We start from the raw sequence: 23,613 nt of genomic DNA, 5'->3' as shown, positions 1-23,613 counted from the left end.
CTCCTGAAAGGCTCGGAGTACACGGGGGTCTTAGACCATGGGCGTGGATCATGCAGACAGCCTCACCAGAGTTAGGGAACTTGGCAGGGTCTAAGGAGAAATGAGGTGGACACTACAAGATTTCTTTTTCTTTTCTTCCCAAGCCACACTCCTTCGGAGTAACTAGGGTCTTTACATCCAACCAGATAAAAAGACAACACAAAATAAGACTCCACAGAGATTTATTTTCTAGAGTGATATATATTTTTGTACTTTTTCTTTTTCTTCCAAAACAAACATTCAGAGCTCTAGGTCCCCCCTTCCCCTCCCCTCCAGCCCCACCCTCTCTCTACCCTCCCCTATAAGCAACAACTGAAAACAGGCGCGAGACAATCATCTCCAAAGAAATCACAAAACACAAGCACAATTTCACCACGGCCACTGACAAAAAGCAAAACCAAACCAAACCAAATTCTACAGGAATTTCCCCCCTTGCAGGTCACAGGAGAAGCAGGAGAAAGAGTCCACAGAATCAGAGAGGACCAGGAGGCAGGGCAATCCGTGGGAAGAACGGAAGCAGAGAAATGCGCTTCTGCTCCACGCAGAGGTGCGGTTTTGCCTCTTTCCTTTGCACCCGGGACTGCAAAAGAACCACCCAGCCAGCGGCAAGGACCCACCCTTAGGCGGGTGCAGCAGGAAAGGAAAGCCTGGCTCTGGGGCTGGCTCCCTTTGGCACTGGGTTGGGGAGGGTCATTCTGGGGGGGGACTCTTCTGCATAGGCAGGAAGCTGAGGATGCTGAAAGAAATGCACCCGCTTTGCACTGCTGGGGCCCTGGCTCCTCCCTGTCCCGGATCAACAGTAGGCTCCAGAAAGGGAGCTGGGAAATCGATTCACAATAAATTCTCCATTAGACTCTCCTGATCCGGCCTTCTCTTCTACAGTGGGGTTGACTTAGCAGGGTGGAGGGAGTTTTTCTACTAGGGGGAAGCTTGACTTGCTGGTGCCAGGTGGATTTGGCCTAACACAGCACTGATGTGGGAGCTGGGGGGGAGGTGGAAGAATGCAGGGCCGGTGGAGCAGAGGAGAAGCTAGGGTCTTATCAAGAGGGACACACACAGAGGAAGAGGAGGGAGGCATCAGCAGCAAGGCTTGATGACCCACAGTCTGACCTCCTTCATTGAAAGCAGAGGGAAATAACATGCAGAATTAAACATTTCCTGCAACAAAATGTATGTAAGGGGAAGGCTCTCTACCTAAGATACCCTCATAAACTGCTGGCTGCCTTCTCTTGCCCCTTTTTAGTCCACCAGCTTGGGGGAGCTGGGTGAATCCTCATTTATCAGCACACCCATTCTGGGGGGGTGGGTATAAGTGGTCTATCCATGGGGGATGCTACTGGAGTGCTAAAACTTCTGGCTGCAACACCTCATTCAGGAGCGCCCCCCCCCCCACAGACACCTTCCTAGCATCTGAATTAGAACCTGACCTTGCCTAAGGATTTGAGGGATGCTCTGCTGGATTTGGGGCTTCATGCCTATTTCTAGGGTGTGACTTCATTTCCCGTGATTAGTGTGATCTCCAAGCTTCCTCTTTGGGGGCATCAGCTGGGCTGTGACAGGTGAGATGTCCCTGGGTGGTTTCTGGAGGGGTGCAGGAAGGGTACAGGCAGGCTGGAAGTGAAGGACTGGGTTTCCCAGAAAACAAATTATTTAGGGGGGGGGGAATGCTAGAAGCTTCTCTAGGGTCTCTCCTTCCTGAAGACCCATCACTTTCCTAGGAACCAACTACTTCTAGCTTCTAACACAGCAAAACTTCCTCCTGACACCCAGAGAGAAGAGAGGGACAAGTACAGAGAGGGTAAAGGAGAGGGGGAAGGCTCCAGGTGCAGATGAGGGCCTGAGGGCCAGCCGTCCTTCCCCATTCACTGGGTTACATCCGGGCAGCACCGGCTGGGCAGCCACCAACCACATAAATAAGAATGAGGTGGGGAAGGGCTGGGAAGGGGGGGGGGAACTTTACTCTTTGCCCTGCTCTTTATTCATTTTCTTCATTTTCATCCGCCGGTTCTGAAACCAGATTTTGACTTGTCTCTCACTCAGATTGAGGAGTCTGGCCACTTCGTGCCTGCGGTCCCTGGTGAGGTACATATTGAACAGAAACTCCTTCTCTAGCTCCAGCGTCTGGTATTTGGTGTAGGGACAGCGCTTTTTCCGGGAAGAGCGGGCGTGCAGCCAGTTGGCAGAAGGGTTGGCTGAAAGAGAAGCAGGGATAGAATCAAGGAAAGGAAGGGAGTGAAGGACACCTCCCCCTACACACACCAAGAGGATACACCCCTGGTCTCCACTACCCAACTTGTAACCTGGGCCTTCAAGAATCCCCAGAGAGGAACCCAGGGATGGGCCAATACTTTCTATAGACATCTCTAGGTGGCTGATTATTTAGGGGAGTTCTCTGTGTGTCTAGGTTGCCTCAGAATTCCCAAAGCTGGCCTCAACTTCTGTCTTTTTCCAAACTGATCAGGCCTCAGGTTAGAGGCCCCAGGATGGCAGAGAACTGATGAGGTGACTAGCACCACTGGACTGGCTAGGGGGGTTCCTGACCTGGAGGGCACCCCAGCTCTAAGCCTGAAAGGAAGAAGGGATTGAGTGAACAAGAAGGGTTCCATTCAGCCACCGCAAGAGAGACCGACCCCCTCCCCAAAGCCTTGCATACTAAGCACTCCAATCTTAGCTTACTAAGCACTCCTGTCTAGGCCACAGGGCAGCAAATGTGTGTGTGTGTGTGTGTGTGTGTGTGTGTGTGTGTATTTCTCGCCTCCCCCCTCCCCTGCCACCACCACACAAATAAGGATCCACATTTAGAGCCGCAAGGACCCAGCACATTCCAATTCACAAGCAACCCAATTGCAATCATTTATCAATTCCAGCCTATGGACGGGGGAGCGCCTGGGCTCACAGATAACTTATGGCTGCAATAGTGTCTCCTTTTCTGCTGCTCAGCTTGCCTTTTGGTTAACACGAGTGCAGGGAAATTGAGGAGCAAAATTGCTCCAGTTCCAAGGTGGGGGAGCCGAAGAGGAGGTGAGGTAACTCCAGAAAACCTTCCAACAGTATACCCAGCCTTTTCACTGAGAAACGTGTTGAACGAATGGAAGAGGGTAAAAAAATAAAAAAAGAGGGAATATAAATACATAGGGGCTTCCCCCATCTCCTCTCATTAGAACTCAGAATGAAGTTACCACATGAAGCTAAGCCAATTAAAAATAACATCCACGTCTACTTGCTTCCTTCTTCCCAAATGAAATGCATTGGATATATATATATATATAATTTTAATTCAGTTCATTCTCCACTAAGTACCATATCTTACCAATTTGTAGCACTATTTCCTTAATGTGATTGCCTGGAATGGGACCCGCAGCCCCATTAAATATGAAAGAAGGGGGAGAAGACCTGTTAATAATTGATCCTAGTCAAACGGCTGCCCTACTCAAACGGCAGTAATAATGGGCTTCCCAGGCAGAGTTTTGGGGGGTATAGAGCAAGGAGTCTGTTTTGGGTGCGTGAAGGAGGGTTGAGAAAAGCGGTCTTTCCCCAGTGCTGCTATCTGTTGTGATTCTACCGGGCAGGTAGGAGACGTCCTAAGGAGGACCAGAGGCGCCCCAAGGGAGTGAGGCAGTTCCTTACTCTCCAGTGGGGAAAGATGCCCCCCAAAAGCTGCTGGGACAGTTTGTTGGGAAATCTGGCATAACCACAAAAGACTTAAAAATTCGGATTCCCATTGCCCCACAGGAGTTAAAAAAAAAAAAAGTGAAGACTTGACCTGCCAGCTTGTGTGCTCCTTATTGTTTGGGACTAAGAGCCCCCAATTGGATTGCCCCATCAACCTTTAAAAAAAAAAAAAAGACACCCACAAAAACACCTTCGCGAAACTGGCCAGATTTGGGGTTCTTGGGAGGGTGTTAGGAGTAATCAGAAACTACCTACTAAGTGTAAAGTTTTCTGCCTCTTCACACAGCCCTCTCCCCCCACCCCAATCCCTGGGGTCCCTTGGAGATGCCCCCTACCCACCAGGACGGCGGGCCCCGAGATTCGGAAGTGATTCCCGGACTCCCTGCGAGGCAGACGGCCCAGGCTGGTGCTTCGGATCCCCGTGGAGAACAGCGGGATAGTGGGGGGGGGGGGGGAGAGGAAGCGGCGGCCGTCCAGGCGAGGACGCCTTAGAGGGGAGGGGGCCGCCGGAGGGAAGGCTCCCGGGGAGGGGCCGCGCATCCGGGGAGGGGGCGCAGTCACCGCGTCCGGGGCTTCCCCCCTCCCCGCCCCTCCCGGCACCGGCTGTGGACCCCGCGCCGCTCCTTGCGCGCGAGATCTGCTAGGAACAATCCTCCGCCAAGCTGTTGCATCGCAAATAAAATCCTAATGAGCCCCCTCCCCCTTCCCCTTGGCCGGCTTTGACGGGGTGCGCGTGGCGCGGGGAGCTCTGCCAGCCGCGCGGCCCCGGGCAGCCCCGGCCCGCGCCCGCGCCGGCTCTCGGCCTCCCCGGCCACCAGCCCGGCCCCCTCCAGGTCCTCTCCCGGCGATCGCCGGTTTGTCGCCTTTTTTTTTTTTTTTTTCCTCAGCCCGGGATTCGAGGAGAGGGGAGGAAGGGAGAGCAAGCAGCGAGTGGGTCCCAGAGCCCCAGTTTCCCCGTAGGACTTAAAAGAGTAGTGGACTGGGGGTGGGTGGGGGGCGGGCGGGAGCGGCGCTCTGCCAGCGGGCCTCGGGGTCCCCCTCCTGGGACACCCAGCTTGTTCCTTTTCCCTTTCCTCCACCCCCTCTGGCTCCGGGGCCACAGCCGCGCTTTCCCTGCACATTGTCCGCCGTTTATTGCCTTCGCCCTCCCCTCCCCCTCGCCTGGCCTTCGGCCTGGCTATTTCCTCACTTTTTATAACTTACTTTGATCCGGCCTCTCTTTGTCCTCGCTTCCTTCGCAAATTTTATTGTCCCCGTAGCCGGGTCTTTGATTAGACAGGACGGCCTCCCTGCCCGCCGAAGTTTCCAAACTGTACTCGGGCGCGCCCTGTTTGAGCAGCTCCCCAGGCGCGCCCAGCAGCGGCTCCGCCTTCACGGCCGCCTGGCCCTGCCCCGGGGCCGCGTCGGCGCGCGGCGCGGGCTCCAGCCAGGTGCGGAGGTACCTGCTCTCGGCCGGCGGCACGCCCTGGGGCTGGAGGTAGGGGTGGTAGACGGACGGCAGGCTCCCGGACGCGTGCGGGCTCAGCGGCGCCCACGACGCGCCGAACACCGGCGCTTTGGGCTGGAAGCTGCACGAGGGGAACTCCAGGTGCTCCGCGTGGCCCGGCTGCCGGGGACTCGCGTACTGGCCGGAAGGAAACTTGGCTGGAGGCGCGTCCTCACTCTCGTGACTTATGATCGAGTCGACATAATAGCTGCTAAGCGTCCCAGAAATGGACATTCTCAAGACATTATCCGGACGCTCGCAGGGGGAAGGGGAAGCGCTCGCGCGGCCGCGGCGCCCGAGCAGGGAGAGGTGGCACCCGGACCGGTGTGAAGGGCTTTCGGACGCGACCCCCCCACTAACCCCCCACCCTCCCACCCCCACCCCCTGCTCAACTTCTCAGCCAACAAAGTACAGTGGAGCAGACCGGCTCGGCGCTCCTTGCAAAATGATTGGTCAAAGTTTTTCCGACTGCCTGATAAAGCGTCAGCTCCGACATAAATCAATCGGGGCGAGGGGGCTGCGCTCTCGCTGTCATCCGTCGGCACCGCATTCCATATCGAGGATGGATTGTTTTATGCTGATGCAATGTGCTATCACGTCAGGGCTCCGGCGGCCACGTAACCTCAGCCCGGAGCTGCGGGCCGCCCCGGGCCCCTCCCGCCTTTGCAGAAAGAGGGGGGGGGGGATGGAGGTTCACGACGTGGGGCGGAGTGGAGGCGGAGGCAAGCAGCGGGCTGCCTCGGGGACGCAAGCTGTGGAGCCCTCTCCCCAGGCGGGTGGGAGAGGGAGGGAGGAAGGGAGAGCAATCACCACAGAAGGAGAGGAAGAGAGAGACGCAGAGAACCCAACCTAAGGAGCATCCAGAGGCCCAACAGGATAATTAAAGAAGAGGCAGCCTGATTTCCCGCCCCCCCCCAACACCCCCACTCCACCCCACCAGGCCCTCATTTCCTCTCCTCTGTCCCCTAGACAGAAGATGTTTATTAAGCAACAGCAATCCACAGGAGATGAAGTGACAGGATGGAGGGGAGAGAAGTTAGGGTTTAATAGGAAGTCACCGGCTTTTGAGGGGGGGGGGGCAATCGGTGCAGTATTGGGGGAGATTTACATGAATGGGAATTTCCTCTGACCCTTCAGCGGCTGTGTAAGCAGCACAGGGAATAAAATGGCATGTATTCCCAGCGATCCACGTAGGCAGTGTCTGTCCAGGAGTCAGAAGCAGCCTGAGGTCAAAGGGGCTCACAAGAACTTAAACCCACAAAAGTGTTTCATACAACTAACCGGTCTTCACGTTGAACAACTTCAAATTTCTTGGGTCTTTGTGAACTAGTGTGGGGTGCAGCCATTTCTCCTTTCCTTCACTTGAGAAACTACCCAGACCCAACCCCCCCCCAAGAGGGAATTAAATAAAAGATTAAGTTCTGTTATCAGAGCAAAGCATGAAGAAAGGGTCCCAAATAGCATGTAAAAGGCTCTAGGGTGACCTTCCATTCCACCCAGAAAAGAAAGGTCAAATTTTCAACCGTTATTTCCAGTGTTTCTCACCAGCAATCGCTGTTCCGTACAACTTCCAAATACCAGAAAAGGGCCAGCATGTGTAACAACGCCCTTCTCCTGTCTTTCCCTCCCCGTGGATCTGCTAGCAGGAGCTTCCCAATAGTCCATTTTATAGAATCTGCTCTGCGGCCCAGATCAGGACTCCCCTGGGGGCCACAGGCTGGCTTCCTGGCTCTTCTCCCAGCCTCCCCTCCTACAGTTTCTGCCTGGGTGCAGTCGCCTCTCCAGCAGCGGGGCTCCGGGAGGCAGGGCCCTTGGACAAATCAAATTCCCTCGGGTCGACTTTGGGGGCCGATTTCTTGGCAGATCTCTGCCGCTGGGCCATTACAGGACAGGCTTCTCCCAGGGCTCTAGCCTTGCTTCCCTCCTCCCCCCCCCCACCACCCCGGTCCTTTTAAAAAGTGGGGCCATTCTAACTTGGGGTGATTTTTTTTTAAGCCACAACCCCTCTACCCTGTGGAAGGCTGAAGATCACATCCACACCCACACGGACACCCTCTCGCCCGCTGCTTTTCTTTCCAAATGAAGCCATCTCCTGTCATTACGTGTGAAATACGAGGGCGAAGTGCCATATTTCTTCACATTATGGCGATTTCAAAATGATTTTTTAAAGATCAATGCTGGCGCCCAGCCGGCCAGCCCCCTCTTCTCCACCCCCGCTCTCTGAGGGAGACAGCCCGCAGATCTGGAACCAAACAGCGTGAAGATCTGCTTTTTTCCATAGGACCCAAGTGGAGAAACAAAATCCAATGCAAATTCTTCTAAGTAGAGGTTGGACGCTGGGGAAAGTTGGGGGAGCTCCCCCCGGCTTGCCAGGGGAAAAGAAAAGCTGGGCACCCAGTGAACAAATCTCAGTTAAGGCAAGGCACCTGTGCCCGATTTGCCAGATGCATGGAGTGTGCCGCCAGCTTCACCTGTAATAAATACACTCTTCAAGCAACAACAAAAAAAATCTTCACCCCCACCCCCACCATAAATAACAGCTTTATGAAGCATGGCGGTCTGAGTATATGATTTTCTGTAGTATATAAATTAGGGCCCAAAAGGACATGTGGACTGTGGACTAGGGCTTTCTTTTTTATTATGATTATTTATGGAAAAGTCACAGTGCTGGGCTGTTCACAAGACCCAAGCTGTGCAGACTCTAGGCTCTGATTTTGGTCCTCTTCTCATTCTCTGCCCTAGCTGTCTCAGGAGTCAATAGGATGGCTTCCCGTATGGAAGGAGTTAAGAAAAAGGCAAATGTTTGGGTTCAAGATGTGTGCCCTGCAAGGAAGAGACATTCTAGCATTTCTGAGTTCAGATTTTCCGGTTGCTAACTGACTTAGGGAGTGGTGTCCCCAAATCCTAAAGGTGGTTGGTGGTAGATGAAGGAGGGAGCCCAGCCTCTTTCCTGAGACCAAAGCTTAGTCTTTACTCTCAAAGAAGCTAGGGAGTGAGAACAATTTAAACATGACAAGGTTTGGTGGGATTGTTCTTCCCTTTCTTCAATAAGGAAGAGAATGAACTTGCCCCCAATCCTTGAAGACCACACCCCAGCTCGTCTCCCTCCAGGTGGGAAGAGAAATGCAACAGGCCAGGAAGGTCACCCCAACAAGCTTTCTGGAAAGCAATGCTTCCCCAAATCTCAGATCAACTTCAACTCAGGGAAACGATTTTAAAGGGTCACTTGGGAGGGCATCCATTTTTGGATACTCTGAGAACTTGTGGACTCTCCCCCATTTCTTTTTTGTTTGTTTGTTTTTCCCCCTCTCCAACCAAGGTTTCCTACCATGACAGAGGAGAGTATACCAGATTGTGGCCCTTGGAAATCAGCTGCTAAAGACCCTTCATACAGCAGTCACTTCAATGGGGTCACTTGGTTCTTTGGTTCGGAGAGTAAACTGCTCTGCACCCCACCCCCATCCTAAAGAGAAAGAAGAAAAAAACACCCTGCCTTTCTCCTGCTAGTCCTTGCACTGGAGCCTTGCCTGAACACTGCGGGGTTGGTGGCTGGTGACCGGGGAAGAGCAGGCAGGAAAAAGCAGCAGCCCGTGGTCACACAAGGGACCCAAGACAGCGAGACAACGAAGCTGAGGCTTGAAGAGCAGTGGCTGAGAGGGAATTAGCCGGTGAGTATTCTGCACCTTTGGGGAGGGAGACGCCTTTCAGAAGGGGCCTTACCAATAAGAGAGAGAAACAAGAGGTAGAGAAGGAAATGGAAGAAAAATTAAAAGGAAAGCAATAAATGAGATAAAGGGGAAATAAGTTTCTTTTTAATGAATAAGCTAAGCTGAAACGGACAAATGCTGAGTATGAATATGTGTTTATCCAGTATGTCTATTTCGAACAAATATCTCTGTAAGGGAAACTTAGTGGGTAAAGGTGCTGGGCTCTGTGCTGTATACAGAGTATATAGTAAATAAGTCCAGCCAACTATGATACTGGATGTGCCTGGCTGTATTGATCTGTGTATCTGTACAAACATGTAGAACCTCTGAATGATGTGGTGTAACAATTCTGCCCCTATATAAAAAGATCTATCACCTAAAAGCTTATGTACATTTTCTAACCACTAACCCATCTATGGCATAGGCAAAAAATCTGGGTATTTGAGTACCTAAATTGTGGCTGTAAAATATTAGCTGATTGGAAAACCTCACTTGAAAATCTGTCCTTTAAACTGATGTTCAAGCAAAATATATATCATACCCAAACAAATGAATGTGATTTAAAGCTAGATCCTGTTACAAGTTCCTGCAAAAACATTTCTTTGAAGGTGAAGGAAAGACCACAAACTGGCTCAGGAGATCTCATAAAATTTGGTGATTTTTCTAACAATGATATCTTTGGCTGACTATCTTGTCCCAAACCTATGGGGACAGTGCGCATACTGTAATGTTTATTTCTTGCTAGAGGGTACATGAGGTATGTGGGGGGGGTTGTAAGTACAATGACTTATGCACACTTGTCCTGCACAAGTGTCAAGAAGAGGTGGACGCACATGAGCTGAGTGTGAAAGTTCTGAAAGAACTGTGGAGGTCATGTAAAAAAAAAAAAAGCACTTTTGTGTAAATAAATTGTTAAAGTCCCCAATCCATGTCCCCCCCTCCGGATAGATACACATACACACACACCACACACACACACACACATACACATATATACATACATATTGATGCCAGAATGAAAATTCCCATTTCTGGGAATTTGAGGTATGCGCACCCTTTCTTATCTGAGGAGAAATGAAGATTCCAGATTCCCTCACCCTTGCTCCCAAATGACATTCAATAAGACCAAATTGTGCATCAATAACTGGTTATCCTATCGAATGTACACACTTGAATTCAAACCTGGATCCGTTCACATCCCTAAGTGTGAATCTTAGTTGCAATGTAACGAAATCTTCTGGCAAGCTCCCTCCTGGAATGTCAGAGGTGAAAGGAAGGACTGGGAGGTCAGTGGCCCCCTCCGACCTCAGGAATCTTCTTACCAGTTCGCAGCCATCATACACCCAAGGCAATGAGGTGTCTGACTCCAGGGGAGGGGGCATCCAGGAGGCCAAACGGGGTGGCAGCAGGCGGAGCGGAAAGGAGGCGAGCAGGTAGAAGATTATTACAGAATTGCTTCCATAAAACCTGTGGCTGTTGTAAAACTCTCTGCTTTCCAAAGACTTTATTTCCTCCTTTCTCTCTAACACCCCCCCTTTTTTTTTTCTCTTTTTACAGCACTTTTCCTGGGAGGGGGTGCCCAAGGGACGCCAGGGATGGCCTGAGCAAAGTTTGTGGGAGCCTGGGAAGAAACAAGGTAAGACTGCAGGGTTAGGCAGACTGTCTTCAACCTAGACCCCAGGAGGAGGAAAATGTCAGGGGACAGCCTTGTTGACCTCCAGTTATCAAGACAGTGGGGTGATGGCTGAATTTTCCATGCACCAGGGGGTGGGGGTCCTCCCTGTTCCCTCCGCCTTAGCAGAGGCCCCTTATTCAAAGACCCCCTTGGCCCTCCAAGTCAGCCTCATCCGGTCAGGCTTGTCTTTCCCTGGCCCCTTTTTGCACATTTCCTTTGCCTCAAGCAGGGGGAAAGTTGGGGAACAAAAGTTAGCTTATACTTGGGCAAGCCCAGCACCCCCCACCCCCACCCCACGCCTTCCACCAGCATTTCTAGTTATTCCTTTCCTGGGCACAGAGCCAGCCGCAGCCTTAAGAAGGCTGGGGTCAGAGAGGGTAACAGTCTCGTCCAGCCTCGGGCCATCCCGCTCACTTCACCAGTCTATATTGAATTGCCTGCAAGCTTAGCTCTCGTCGTAAGTTAGATCCCTGTCCCAAGAGACCCAGTGAGAAGCCCTTGGCCAGCCCATCAAGAGCCAACTGGTGTTTAAGAAAGGAAGGATTTTTTTTTTCTTTATACCGACCATGGGGCTTGAACTCAGGACATGGGTGCTCTTCCTTAGCTTTTTCACTCAAGGTTCCCCCTGGAGCCACAGTTCTACCTCCAGCTTTTTAATGGTTAATTGGAGATAAGAGTCTGTTCCCACTTAAGATGGCTTGGAACTAGCATGCTATCCTCAAGACCTCTCAGCCTCCTGACTAGCTAGGATTGGAGGCAGGAGCCACCCAGTGCCCAGCTCAGGAAGAAGTTTTTGGACCTATGTCTAGAGGGCCCTCCCATGAAGGGGCCATAGAAATTGACCATAAGGGACGGTAGGCTGAGTGGGCAATGGGTCCTGATGTTTTCCCTTTCATAAGTGGATCTAGTGGTGTCTTTTTGAGGACATGAAACTTCTTGCTGAGCTGGAGCCCATCACCCAAAGATGACAAAAACCTCAAGGACCTTCTGTGTCTCTGCTGAAATGAATCCTTTGTGCAACTGAATGGCGGCGGGGAGGGGGGGGAATCTTCTCTGGAAGGTTATAAATATAGAAAGATCAAATCCCCGATTGCCATCTATGGCTTTGCAGAATAATTTACTGGCTTGCCAGTCTGAAGGTACCTTTGGAGGATTGAAATCTTCTGCTTCTGCTACCCTTTTCCTTCTAAGCACTCATTAAAAAAACATTTAGAAGTGGAAAGACAGCTCCAGAACTCCCTAGATTTCTTCTCTGGGGAAATTCTTGATGCTTCTGGATGAGGGACTTCAAACCTCTTAGCTATTTTGCAGGGGTGACAACCACTGAATTACCCCCATCCCCCGCCCACCAGCTAAGCCAGGAGCAGTAACTGCCGTGAATCGGGTGGTTTGATGTTGTTGTGTTCAGAAACCCAGGCCCAACAACATGAAACTACCTAATTCACTCAGCAGTCCCAGTTCAAGCTCCAGGTCAAGGGCTCACTGGGGCAGACCCTTAGGCCTGTCCTGTGGGACCAAAAAAAGAAAAAGAAAAGCCTATTAAGTTACTTTCCTTCCCTTTTAACTTATTTTCTTCCATCTCTTTCTAGAAGAGCCCAGTTGCTAGCAAATAACACCTTTGGAAGCTGGACCCAGGACTCCAGGCAAACGCATCTTGAAGCTGGTCCTGGCAGCTCCATTCTAGGAACTTTTGCTTCCTTGTAGGAACTTTACCAGAGGAGAAGATCCTGGGTCCAGCTCCAAGCCTGGACATAGCCCCTGTGATATACCTGCTCAGCGTCGGCCACTCAGTCAGTCTCCACAACTGGAACTCTCCCATCGGATGAAAAGGATTCTTAACTTCACACTGTGAGGAAGGTGCGTCTACACTCACCATCTAGCCAGCCCCTGGATTCCAGGGTTCCCCAGCTTCCCAGGACAGCTCTGAGGCCAGATCTTCAAGCCCTACACCAACCCTGCCCCCAGCTTTGAGGCTGGGGGAGGTTAGACAGAAGTGGATCCCAGACACCGGCTGCTGAGGAAGAAATTGACACACACAGAGAGACAGAAAAGCAGTATCAGAACAGTATCCGGCATTCTGGGAACCGCACACAGGCAAGAGGTTTGGAGAGACTGACATGAACCACCCCAGGTCCCTGGCTGGACAGTCAGTCACTGAGCCACCCCAGAGAAGCCAACCCAGGATGCTAGCTAGGGACCTGAATCGGGACTCAGGGAACAAATGTGGGTCTCCTCCGACTTCCAATCTAGGGTCTCCGCCTCCTCCCCTTCCCCCTCTACTATATATGCCTCACTCCCCAGGGTTCCCTCTACTTCTTCACAGGTGCTCACGCACCCATTTTTATCCCAGCACCACAGCTGAGGGTCTGGGACTTACCTGGATGGAAGAAGCGCTGGATTCCTAAGGTCTGGCGCTGGATCAGAACCCCTGATCTCTCCAGCCCTACCCGCCCACCCCACCCCCCCTGTGGGGGAGATGGTGTCCCAGCCACTGGCCATCAAGGAAATCCGAGATAACCAGAGGGTCTGCTCTGCCATCCACAACTCCTCCAGGGTGTAAATCTTGGGGACCGGAAATACAATAAAACTTCACCATGTTGATGAACTTCAAACCGTTTACTTTACATCCCCTCCTGTCCTGAAAAGAAAGACGGCCAGGGGCTGGTTAAAAAGAAGAGGAAACAAATTTTATGAGCCGAAGAAACACCCGTCTCAGCTTTTTTTTTTTTTCACCCACAGACTTTGTCGGAGGAGAGCAACAGCTGCCTCCGGCCCCTGGGCGGGCCCCTAGGCATTTGCTTTGGAAGCGATCGCGCCCCCAGGTTCTTCCCTCTGAGGAGCGGTGGGAGCCGCCACCATGTCAGTGCAGACTGTCCCTGTCCCGTGTCCAACCCCAGCGCACCCCAGTGCACTGGGGCCAAAGCCACCACCTAAACCCTGACAAAGTAGCCCTGTGCACAGCCGAGGGCTCGAGCTGCGGCTCCCTGTAATTCGCTAGGGCAAAGCTGGGCTCCCCTACTCACGCCCTGTAGCCTCTGGTCTTTGCCTCTTTCTTTCCGTTGAATGCGGGTTTTGAGGTGTGTGTGTGTGTGTGTGTGTGTGTGTGTGTGTGTGTGTGTGTGTGGTTTGTTGTTTTTTTTAATTCCTCTCCAGCGGTCAGACCTTTGCCTGGCCCCTCCTGTTTATTGTGGGGTTCGTGCAAGAAAGGGACAAGAGATAAGAAAACACCCTGCCTGAAGGTTGCTGAGTAGGGTCTGGGGCTCCTACGGGCCTCCCTCATGCACAGCCGGTCTGGGATGGTGTCTCATCTATCACCACACCTCTCTACATCCTTAAAAGCTCCAAAATCAAACCAAACAACCACTACTCAAACCTTAACTTTTCACTGGCCTTTTCTGTTCTGAATTATTTGATGTTTTCCACACATACGCCACTTTGTGCAACCTCGATTTTACTACACAGTGAAACAAAACTAGGAACAATCAATTTGTCCTGGAGCTCCAGAGAACTGGGGAGCAATATTATTGACTTCCTGTTCCCTTTGTGAGTGTGAAGGGCCAGGCAAGGTGCTCTTCGGGGGGGGGGGGGGACAGGGAAGCAAAGAAATTCAGCTCTATTCCACTGTTACTCACCCTCATCAAAGACACACATGGGCAGCCCACACCCCTAATCTTAGCCACTCAGGAGGCTGAGATCTGAAGTTGGAGGTTCAAAGCCAGTCCAGGCAGAGAAGGCCATGAGAGTCTTATCTCTAATTAATCACCAAGAAGAAAAAAAGAGCCAGAAGTTGAGCTGTGGCTCAAGTAGTAAGCACCAGCCTTACACAAAAATGCTAAAAGACAGCACCCTGACCCAGAGTTGAAGCCTCAGCATTGGCACAAGACCAAAAATAAAGACAATGCCATATACTAGGTCTGGATCTGAGACACTCTGAAGGCCTGTGATTAGCAGATAGGGGGTGGAGGCCCAGCTGCAGGCTCAAGAGGGGTACCCTGCCCCACACAGGTGCAGCTCTGGCCCAGCCAACTCCATTCCTTCCCACAAGAAATGCTGCCAGAGCTCCACTGGGGACCTTTCTTTCCTTAAATAGATACAACACAGAATGGTCTCACACACCACCAAGTTGTGTTCCACCGTTTTAAATTGTTCTGAAAGGTTTCCCCTGCTGCCAGCAGCTCCATCCTACACAACCTAGTCAGACATGAGCAGTGGTGTGCTAACAGTCTAGGAGGGGTTGGTACCAGGAGGAAGAACCAGGAGCTCATTAACAACTGGAGGACAGGAAATATCTTACTTCTAATAGTCCCATTTTAGGATTTGCATGGGAAAGCTCCTCCAGTGCACTCCCCATTAGGTCCCCCATTTTGCTCTTCATCGTGCTACGTTTGTTTAAAATGCTGCATGTATGTAGGAGGGGTGTGTGTGGAGGTCTGGTTCTGCGGAAAAACACCTGCCAAGCAGGCATAAATCCCAGAGTTCAAACCCCTGGTCCTCACCCTTTTGGGTAAAATTTGCCTGTGGAGACATGGGAAGAGGGTTAGAGGGCAGTACAAAGGGGCCACAAGTTTCGAGCCTGTTCAGAACTATCACTTGCAGGGGCAGGCCTGTGGGCCTGTCACAGGGGTGCTGGCCGCTATTCCTATAGCTGGTTCTTTTCTTAGCCAGACGACAGACCAGTACAATACACTTGTACATGCATTTTGAGGGGCTTTGTGTTTCCATCCCCAGAACTCAGGCTGCTGATCTCAGCTTTCAAATTCTTCAGGGAGCCAAAGGAAATGGCAGTCTTCTGCAGATTGCTAGCTGTCTCTTCCATGATACCCAGCCCAGAAAAAGTTAGCTTTCAAATAAATGCTCAAGACTCCCATGGACAGGACAGGGGTACCAGTGTCAAGCAGCACGGTCTGACCACTGTCAGACACTAGCTGAGCGTGCGGTCCCTCACTGAATAAAAGTTAATGTTCTTTCCACCCCCTGAAGGGTTTTCCAGATACTTTTCCAAAAGCATATTGATCTCGATTATTGAGAAAAGTGATGACCAGGTTGTAACTTCTTCCTCTCTCTCTCTCTCTCTCTTTTTTTTCCTTTGAATATAAAGCACAGCACAGTCTTAGCATAAGTGGAGGGCTCGGGGATTTCCGACCCGGTGAGAGGAGGCCTTGTAAACACAGGGACAAGAAAACAAGATGGGGAATTGAGACCTTCTTCCACTTAGCGCTGTTCACGAAAGAGTATTTCTGAGACTCATTGGATCCTTTCCCTTCCTAAGAGTCACTGTAAGGTGGAGAGAAATCAGCAGTTCCACAAGCCAAGTTCTTGATCCAAACTGGAACTGGGTTTGGTTTTGCATTTCTGTCTGCGGGCCCGGGTCCCCGGGAGAAGTGGCGGCGTTGTTGCCGGCTAGTGAGGCCCAGGCGGTGACCGGCCAATAGGCGGCGCCCTAGCGATGAGTCCCAGCGGCACAAAAATCCTCCCGCAGCTCTGCGTCCCGCGCGGGGGCCAAGCGGGGAGGACAGGTCCCTGCACACCACTGGGTTTGGCCTGGGGCTGGCCGCTGGCGCAGCGCCCTGGGCGCCCTCTGCCAAGCAAGAGAAACGAGATTAAACCGAACGCGGGCTGGAGAAGGAATGGACAGCTAACCAAGACCCCCCCCCCCCCACCCCTGCTCCATCCTCAACCCTAGGGAGAGGCCCCTAGCTCCAGCCTCCTTTGATCTCCTCTGCTGCCTGCTAGAGGGCAGTACCCGCATCCCCAACTCCATCCCTTAACTTGCAAAAGACACTGAAGTCAAGAAATTCAGCCTTTGGCCAGAGAGAAGCTATTAGAAGTGATGAAGCAGGGCTAGAGGGTGATTATGGGCCTTCTATTCAAAATGCAACGTTCTCACTCCACGTTGCTACACAGGTCTTTTTGTTTTGTTTTGTTTTGCCAGTCCTAAAGCTTGAACTCAGGGCATGGGCGCTGTCCTCAAGCTTCTTTGTGCTCAAGGACAGCACTCTACCACTTGAGCCACAGCACCACTTGCGGCTTTTTTTTTTTTTTAAGTTTATTGGCAATAAGAGTTTTACCAACTTTCCTGCCCCGGCTGACTTCGAATTGTGATCCTCAGATCTCAGCCTGCTGAGTAGCTAAGATTACAGGCGGGAGCCACTGGCATGGGCTTTGAAAGTATTTCTCGTAAGCAAAATTCATTTCCAGACAGATCTTTTATAAACCTGGGGGTTTTTGAATTTCACATTTAGACCAGTAGACACACAGACAATTGAAGGCACAGCCCCAGCATAAAGCCATAAAGCTAGACTCTCTCTAGAGAAATAACCAACACAAAAGGGGCCGGAGGCGTGGCTCAAGTGATAGAGCCACTAGCCACTAGTGAAGCCCTGAGTTCAATTCCTAGTGCCATAAAAAAGGAAAAGTAGAAAGAAGGAAGAAGGAAGGAAAAAAGAAAGGGGGGATGGAAGAAAGGCAAATCAGGTCCCCTCCCTTCCAGGAAATGATCCATTTATAACCTTCAGAGCTGTGTAGTCCTGCCCTCATGTCTTAGTCTCTGAAAGGCCAGGGGGAAATGACATATTGGACAGAGTTGCTGTGAAGTTTTATCCATGATTGATACAAGACTGCTTCATAAACCCCAGACCAGAGGCAGTTAAGATCAGTCAATGGCCCCAGTCACTGTCCTTCCTGATTAGATTGGCAGCCCTCTCCTAGTTTTAGGGGTGTGTGTGTGTGTGTGTGTGTATGTGCGTGAGAGAGAGAGTGGGGGGGTACGGCTTTGCCAGGTAGTCAGGAATCATGCTTATAATCCTATTTAGGAGATATGAGAAATACGGGAGATTCAATTAACCAGCAAAAAGTCAGAAGGGGAGATGTGGCTTAAGTGGTAGAGCACAAGCCTTGAATGGAAATATTTGAGTGATAGCACAAAGCCCAGGGTTCAAACCCCAGCACTGGTACAAAGAGTGAAGGGCTTTAGTGGGGACCCTACTCCCTCTCAGTGTGAGATGAGACATTCAGGACCTTCCTTTCCCCAGCCCGGTGTGCTGCTCAGGGTGGAACCCTCCACGGAAGTTATTCCTCAGACCGAGGGTCAGAGATTCCCCAGCAGGGGTGGGAGGCGACTGAAGGGGGCTGGTGGGGGGAAGGTAACAAAGGGCAGCCTGGGGCAGACTGGCTCGGTGTCTGCCGGGGTCTTTGGTCCCAGGAGACACACATTTCCCAGCTGGGCATCAGCTCTCACCAGGCCTAATTACCGAATGCACATCTGGAGCAGCTGCGCCCCTCCCGGCCTCGGGCACATAATTTTGCTCCAAACCCTATTTCCATTCCCAAGGCTGAGTCATAAAAGACTCTGGAGGCAGAATTGAGTCAGGCCTGTGTGTGTTTGTATGTGTGTGTGTGTGTGTGTGTGTGTGCATGCATTCTTGTGTGTGCATGCACACACGCACGCACACACACACACACACAAGGCTCACTCCGCTTGGCGTCTGTGAGGCTCACTGTGATTGCCCAATGGATTCAGCAAAGTTGGGGGGAGAGGTGGGGGAACATCAGGCGAATACAACTGCGAACATACTGTCAGCCTCATTATCTGCCCATTTCAAGGGAAAGCATTTGGGTCTCCCGAATTAGCCAGATAATTGCCTTGCTTCTTTGTTCACTTTAGAGCAGGGGAAACTCTCTGCCTTCTCTTCAAACATTCTATATTTCAAAACTTTAAGATCTTCTCACTTTCCATTTTATGTCCATCCCATTATATCTTTCAACATTCAGATCTGCCAGTATCATATGGACTTTATTGAACACACACACACACACACACACACTTCATGCCCCGGAGTAACATTGTCTGCATTGTACAAAACACTAGATGCCTTAATTCCTAAGTATTAATACAGTATGTGCTTACGATTTAGCAACAAACACCAGTAACTGTTAATAACAAGAAAGAGGGATGAGGAGGAGGAGAGGAAGGGGGGAGGGGGAGGGGAAGGGAGGAAGTCTGCTTTGTTCTCAGAGAACCAGTCTAGGTTGCAGGGTGTGAGCCTCAGCCTGCATGTGTGTAATGTATTCTTTTGACTTAGAGCAATGTCCATAAAAGTGAGGCCCCTTGAGCCCCTTGGCCTGTAACTACCTCTTCAATAAGGAACAGAGAATTGGGGTAATTATCTGGCTCATTTCAGGTTCAAACTCCCTTCAGCCTAGATCTCTTGGGGGAAGGTGTAGGGAGTGATGACATATTCATTTGACTTCTTGGTGAGCCATTTCCCTTTTCTAGGCTGAGAAGAATCCTGCCTTAGAAAACGAATACAAGCTGGGGCTTAGTGGTTCACACCTGTAATCCCAACTACTTCAGAGGCTGAGATCTGAGGATGTTTGTTTGAAGCCAACCTGAGCAGAAAAAAAATCTGTGAGATGTGAGACTCTCACATCCAAGGAACCACAAAAAGAGCCGGAAGTGAAGCTGTGGCTCAAGTGACAGAGCACTAACCTTTAGCAAAAAAGAGCTCAGGGACAGCACACAGGCCCCGAGTTCAAGCCCTAGTACAGGCACACACAAAAGAAAGACAAAAAATAGGGTACAGAAAGCTAGAAGGAAGCAGAGCCTGTGAGAAAAACTAGGTTCTGTCCATTTCCTGGAGCTCCTCAGACAACCACCCGGGGAAGGTCTCCAGACGGGTCTCATACCATTGTCTGATGGGAACTTTTATTCCTGACTCAACAAACATTTACAGAGCACCTCCTGAGTTTGGAGTACTGGGCTGAGATCTAGGATTCCAGCAGGTGGCAGTTCTAACTTGGTAACCAGTGAGAGCTCTTGGCTCCCAGAAACAAGTCCAGGGACACTGGAAGGGGGCCACCCTGCTGGGCAAGAACTTCTAGCCAATGGCAGCATTTCCTTTTCAGGGCCAAAGTCCTGGTACAAAGACTGAGCCAGGGGGTAGGGAGCACCCCCACTCCCATTGTCTGTAGGAAAGAGGCCAACTCCACGGTGGAGACAACTCTGTAGGGGGAGGGGTGGGGTGCAGGAGAGCAAGGCGGGGCAAAAAGATGACTGGAGGCTCCTGACCCTCAGTAGGAAGTTCCTGAAAATACCAATTAGCTTTCTTTAATTAGCAAAGTAGTGAGCAAATGGGCATATATTTCTTCTGCTCTGATTAAAAGCATTTAGGTCAAGTTTTCACAGCCAGGATTATTTAGCTTAAGCTGTCCCAAGCAGAAAATTATTCATTTTTTTCTTTTTATTTTCAGGCAGGGGTTTGAATACTATTAGCCAACCATTGGCTTCTAGTCACAGGCTAGAAGTGCTGGGTTGGTATGTGGCTTTGTGCTAGCTCAGAGAGGGGTAAACGTGGCCTTACCTGCTTCAAGTCACATTTCTCAAAAAATGTGTAAATAATGGAGAATTGCCAAGAGGGCGGTTTAGAGTTATGTGGGGATGAGGGTGAAAGTACAATAAACTAATTTCCAGTTCCCTAGTTTGTTTGAACATTAACATAAGTCATAGAAAAAGGAAGATGAAGCCAAGCCAGCACTGGTGGTTCAAGCTGGAATCCTAGCTACTCAGGAGACTGAGATCTGAGGATCCTGGTTCAAAACAAGCCCCAGTGGGAAAGTCTGTGAGACTCTCATCTCCAATTAACCACCAAAAAGTTGAAAATGCAGCTGTGGCTCAAGTGATAAAGTGCCAGCCTTGAACGAAAAAACTAAGGGACAGTATCCAAGCCCTGAATTCAAGCCTCAGTACCTGCACATACAGAGAGAAAGAGAAAGAGGAAGGAAGGAAGGGAGGGAGGGAGGAAGGGAGGAAGGAAGGAAAGAAGGAAAGAAGGAAGGAAGGAAGGAAGGAAGGAAGGAAGGAAGGAAGGAAGGAAGGAAGGAAAGATATAACCCACAAAACATAAAGCTGAGGAATGCTAGCAATTCTCCCAGAACTATCAGGGGCTGTCTGTCATTTGACTCTTATAAACAAGATTATAAAAATGTTTTGGAGCAAAGTCTTTCTCTTTTAGTATGGTGTTGGGTATTCTCCCAGCCTCTAGCCTTGGTTTAAGTCCCAGTAAGAGTCTCTGAGGAAGCTGAGCAAGTGTATTAATAAGGGACAGAAAAAACATTCTGTTGCCCTGTTTTCTTGGCTGAAGACATTAGCTAGGGGGTTGTCTCAGAATACTAGGCCCTACAGGAAGTGGTGGGGAGAAGAAATTTTAGTGTGTGTGTGTGTGTGTGCTGGTCCTGGGACTTGAACTCAGGGCCTAGGTACTATCCTTGAGCTTTTGTTGCTTAAGGCAAGTGCCATACCACTTAAGCTGCAGTTCCATTTCTAGCTTTTTGGTCGTTAATTGGAGATAAAGAGTCTCACAGATGTTCCTATTAGGACTGGCCTCCTGAGTAGCTAGGGTTACAGGTGTGAGCAACCAGTGCCTGTCTGCCTAAGTGTTTTTAAAAGGCAAAGAATTACTTAGCAAACAGACAAATCAACCAAAAGTGGGGGGTAATCAAGACTTATCGAAACTAACCATATTGGTTCTCCACATGTTCTGGATACTTTGATTAACCCAAATTGAAGTTCTCAAACTTTCAGGAACTGTGGGATTTGGTGAATACTGCATAGATATTCTCCCCACCACCACCACCATCACCTTTTATCTAATTTTAAAACATTAAGTGGGTGATTCCCAAAATGTGAAGAACCTTTCATCCACCAATCCCATTCAAGCAACCAGAACTATGAATCTGAGAAGGAAGTGAAGGGTCCTTGGGTGTGTGACATGACAAATAATCGCATGTATACCACAAGGTCAAATGGGTGACCTGGCCTTCCCTGGCATCTCTCTGGAACCTTGCTTGAAAGTGTTGAGACCCGCAGCAGTGCAGGCAAGGAAGCCGACAGCACTTCCTGCCCAGAGCACATTCCCCACTGGGGGGATGTCAGGTCTGTCTCTAATACAAAGGATTCTGAGCAGGACTGGGGGGGGGGCTTGTTCAAGTGGTAGACAGCTTGCCTAGCAAGTCCAAGATGCCAAGTTTACCCCCCCCCAGTACTGCTAAACAAACTTTTTTCCCTCCATGGAGGAAGGTCTGCATGTAATCTCTTGTTCTATCAGGTCTACATCGAAAGTTTCAGGAACTTTACTGCACTCAAAAGTGCCCTCCCTTGAAGGAAGTATAATTCTCTCAAGGGAAGCTCCGTTCCCACAACCAAGCTTAAGGAGCTGTGTCTGAGAGATCGGCGCCCCCCACCCCCCACCCCGACCACTGAGCTCTACTGGCCCGGGAAAAGGATGCAACAGACAGCTGGATGGGAAGACAGGAGTAGGTACAAGAAAAGGGCCCTTGGAGATGGAGGATGACAAGGAATGGAAATAGCTGGACACAAAGAGAGAGATGATACTCCAAAAGCAGGTTGATGGGCTCAAACCCGGATGCTGAGAAGGGCCTTGAGAGGAGGCAGGCACTTTGCACTTTCCTTATTTTCCTCAGAGGTTCATAACCTCCTCAGCGTCCCCACCTACAAACCCGCCCCATTGCCACTCCTCGGGGCCCTTAATATTCTGATTAATTGAGCGGCTTCTGTGGGTGGAAGGGCCCCCTCTGCCAGCGACCTCGGGGGGTATCCGCTAGAGCATTTGATCCTGGTGAGCGAAGGTGGCGCCAGGTGTAGGCAGCCAGGAGGGAGCGGGAGGGAGCAAGGGAACTGTTTGTTCTTTAGGGTTAGCCAGAAGAATTCCGGAGTGCTGGGATCCAGAGACTAAGCCTTTCAGCGGGGAAAATCTAGAGGGTGGTCGCTGGGGGTGGGAGCCCAGCTAGGCGTCTGGCTAATCGCTCTGGTCTCACCAAGGCCGTTTGGGGATGAGGCACCGGCCCCCCATCACAGCCGACCACGCAGCAGCCAGTGTCTGGACGCCCCCCTTCCCCATCTCATCCCATCCTTGATCGCTGAGCCTGTGGGGTCTGCAGGTCCTTGGCTTTGCGGTGGTGTCCGAGGGCGCACCGGTGTAACTGCGACCTCCCTTAGCCTCTTAAGAGCCAGAATCCCCGCATGTCCCCACCTCCCAGATACTGTGGCTCCGATTTAGGTGCCCCAGGCTTCCAGATTCCACCCTGTGGCGTCTGTGCTGCGCTGTCAGCCCTGGGCTCCCCGGAGCGCTGCATCTCACAGCGCCCAGATCTTTCTCCCTACTCAGCTGCGTGCCGGCCGGCTTGGCCCCCTCTCGAACCCGCAGCCCAGGACGGCACTGGAGGCGCCAGGTCCGCTATTGCGCCGAAGATCCTCACTTTACCCCAACAAGAAGGTGCGGCGCCCCAGCCTGACACTTGGTGCCCACTTGTAGGGATGCCAGCAAGGCCTGTGCAAGGAATCTACACCCAGGAGGTTCGATGCAACCCTCAGAAGAGGGATGCCTCCAGCCCCCTCATCGCGATTTTTGGACTCTTCCATCTCCTGGAGACCTGGTTCCACTGCAGTGATCCCCAAGAATCGAAGAATCAAGAACGGATAGAAAGGGACCTCTCAACGCACAGGAAGGAGAAGGCTGCCTGCCCCGGCTCCCGTGCTCTCAGGTTGGAGCCCCAAACCGAGTAGTGCACTGGACTGTATGAAGAGGTAGGTGGTGGAAAAAGTACCAATTTGGAGCTCCTCCTCTTTTACTGTTTTTTGAAAACATGGGTAACTGGCTTTGGTTTCTCACTCCACAAAGGAGCTTTCACCAATCTGGCCTGGTATTGCAGGAGTGGCCCTGGTGACAGTTCAGGGGCTAACTTTTGGGGGGAGGCTTGGGACCCCATGGTATTGTTTGGCCTCTATTATTACTTACTATCCGGGCTGTTTCAGCCTGAAGCCTAGCCCTGCACTCCAGCAGAGATTCAGACTTGAACAGCAGTCACAAGAGGCCAGGACTGAGGTTACTCAGGGGAGGAGGGCAAGGCAGGTCACAGATGGGAGGGGGGGGGTTGCTTTGGCTTTTATTATCCCAGCAAAGTAAAGGCAGTTCTTCCAAGAATTGTGACCAGGAAAAAGATGGGAAGAGGTAAGAATG

At 51.1% G+C, this 23,613-nt stretch overlaps 1 protein-coding gene across 1 annotated transcript; it reads right to left on the bottom strand.

The window, feature by feature from the left end:
* Positions 1-269: 269 nt before the first annotated feature.
* Positions 270-7,036, bottom strand: Hoxb9 (homeobox B9). The gene is made up of 2 exons (XM_048365394.1): positions 4,915-7,036; positions 270-2,231 (listed from the first exon to the last, which is right to left on the bottom strand). The coding sequence occupies exons 1-2, from the start codon at positions 5,429-5,431 to the stop codon at positions 1,996-1,998; spliced, it is 753 nt and encodes a 250-aa protein (XP_048221351.1). The 5' UTR covers positions 5,432-7,036; the 3' UTR covers positions 270-1,995.
* Between the last annotated feature and the right edge of the window lie 16,577 nt (positions 7,037-23,613).

Source organism: Perognathus longimembris, chromosome 17 (assembly GCF_023159225.1).
Source record: "Perognathus longimembris pacificus isolate PPM17 chromosome 17, ASM2315922v1, whole genome shotgun sequence".
NCBI classification, from domain to species: domain Eukaryota; kingdom Metazoa; phylum Chordata; class Mammalia; order Rodentia; family Heteromyidae; genus Perognathus; species Perognathus longimembris.
The sequence above is the reverse complement of the archived record's forward strand: the minus strand, read 5'-3'. Positions and strand labels throughout refer to the sequence as shown.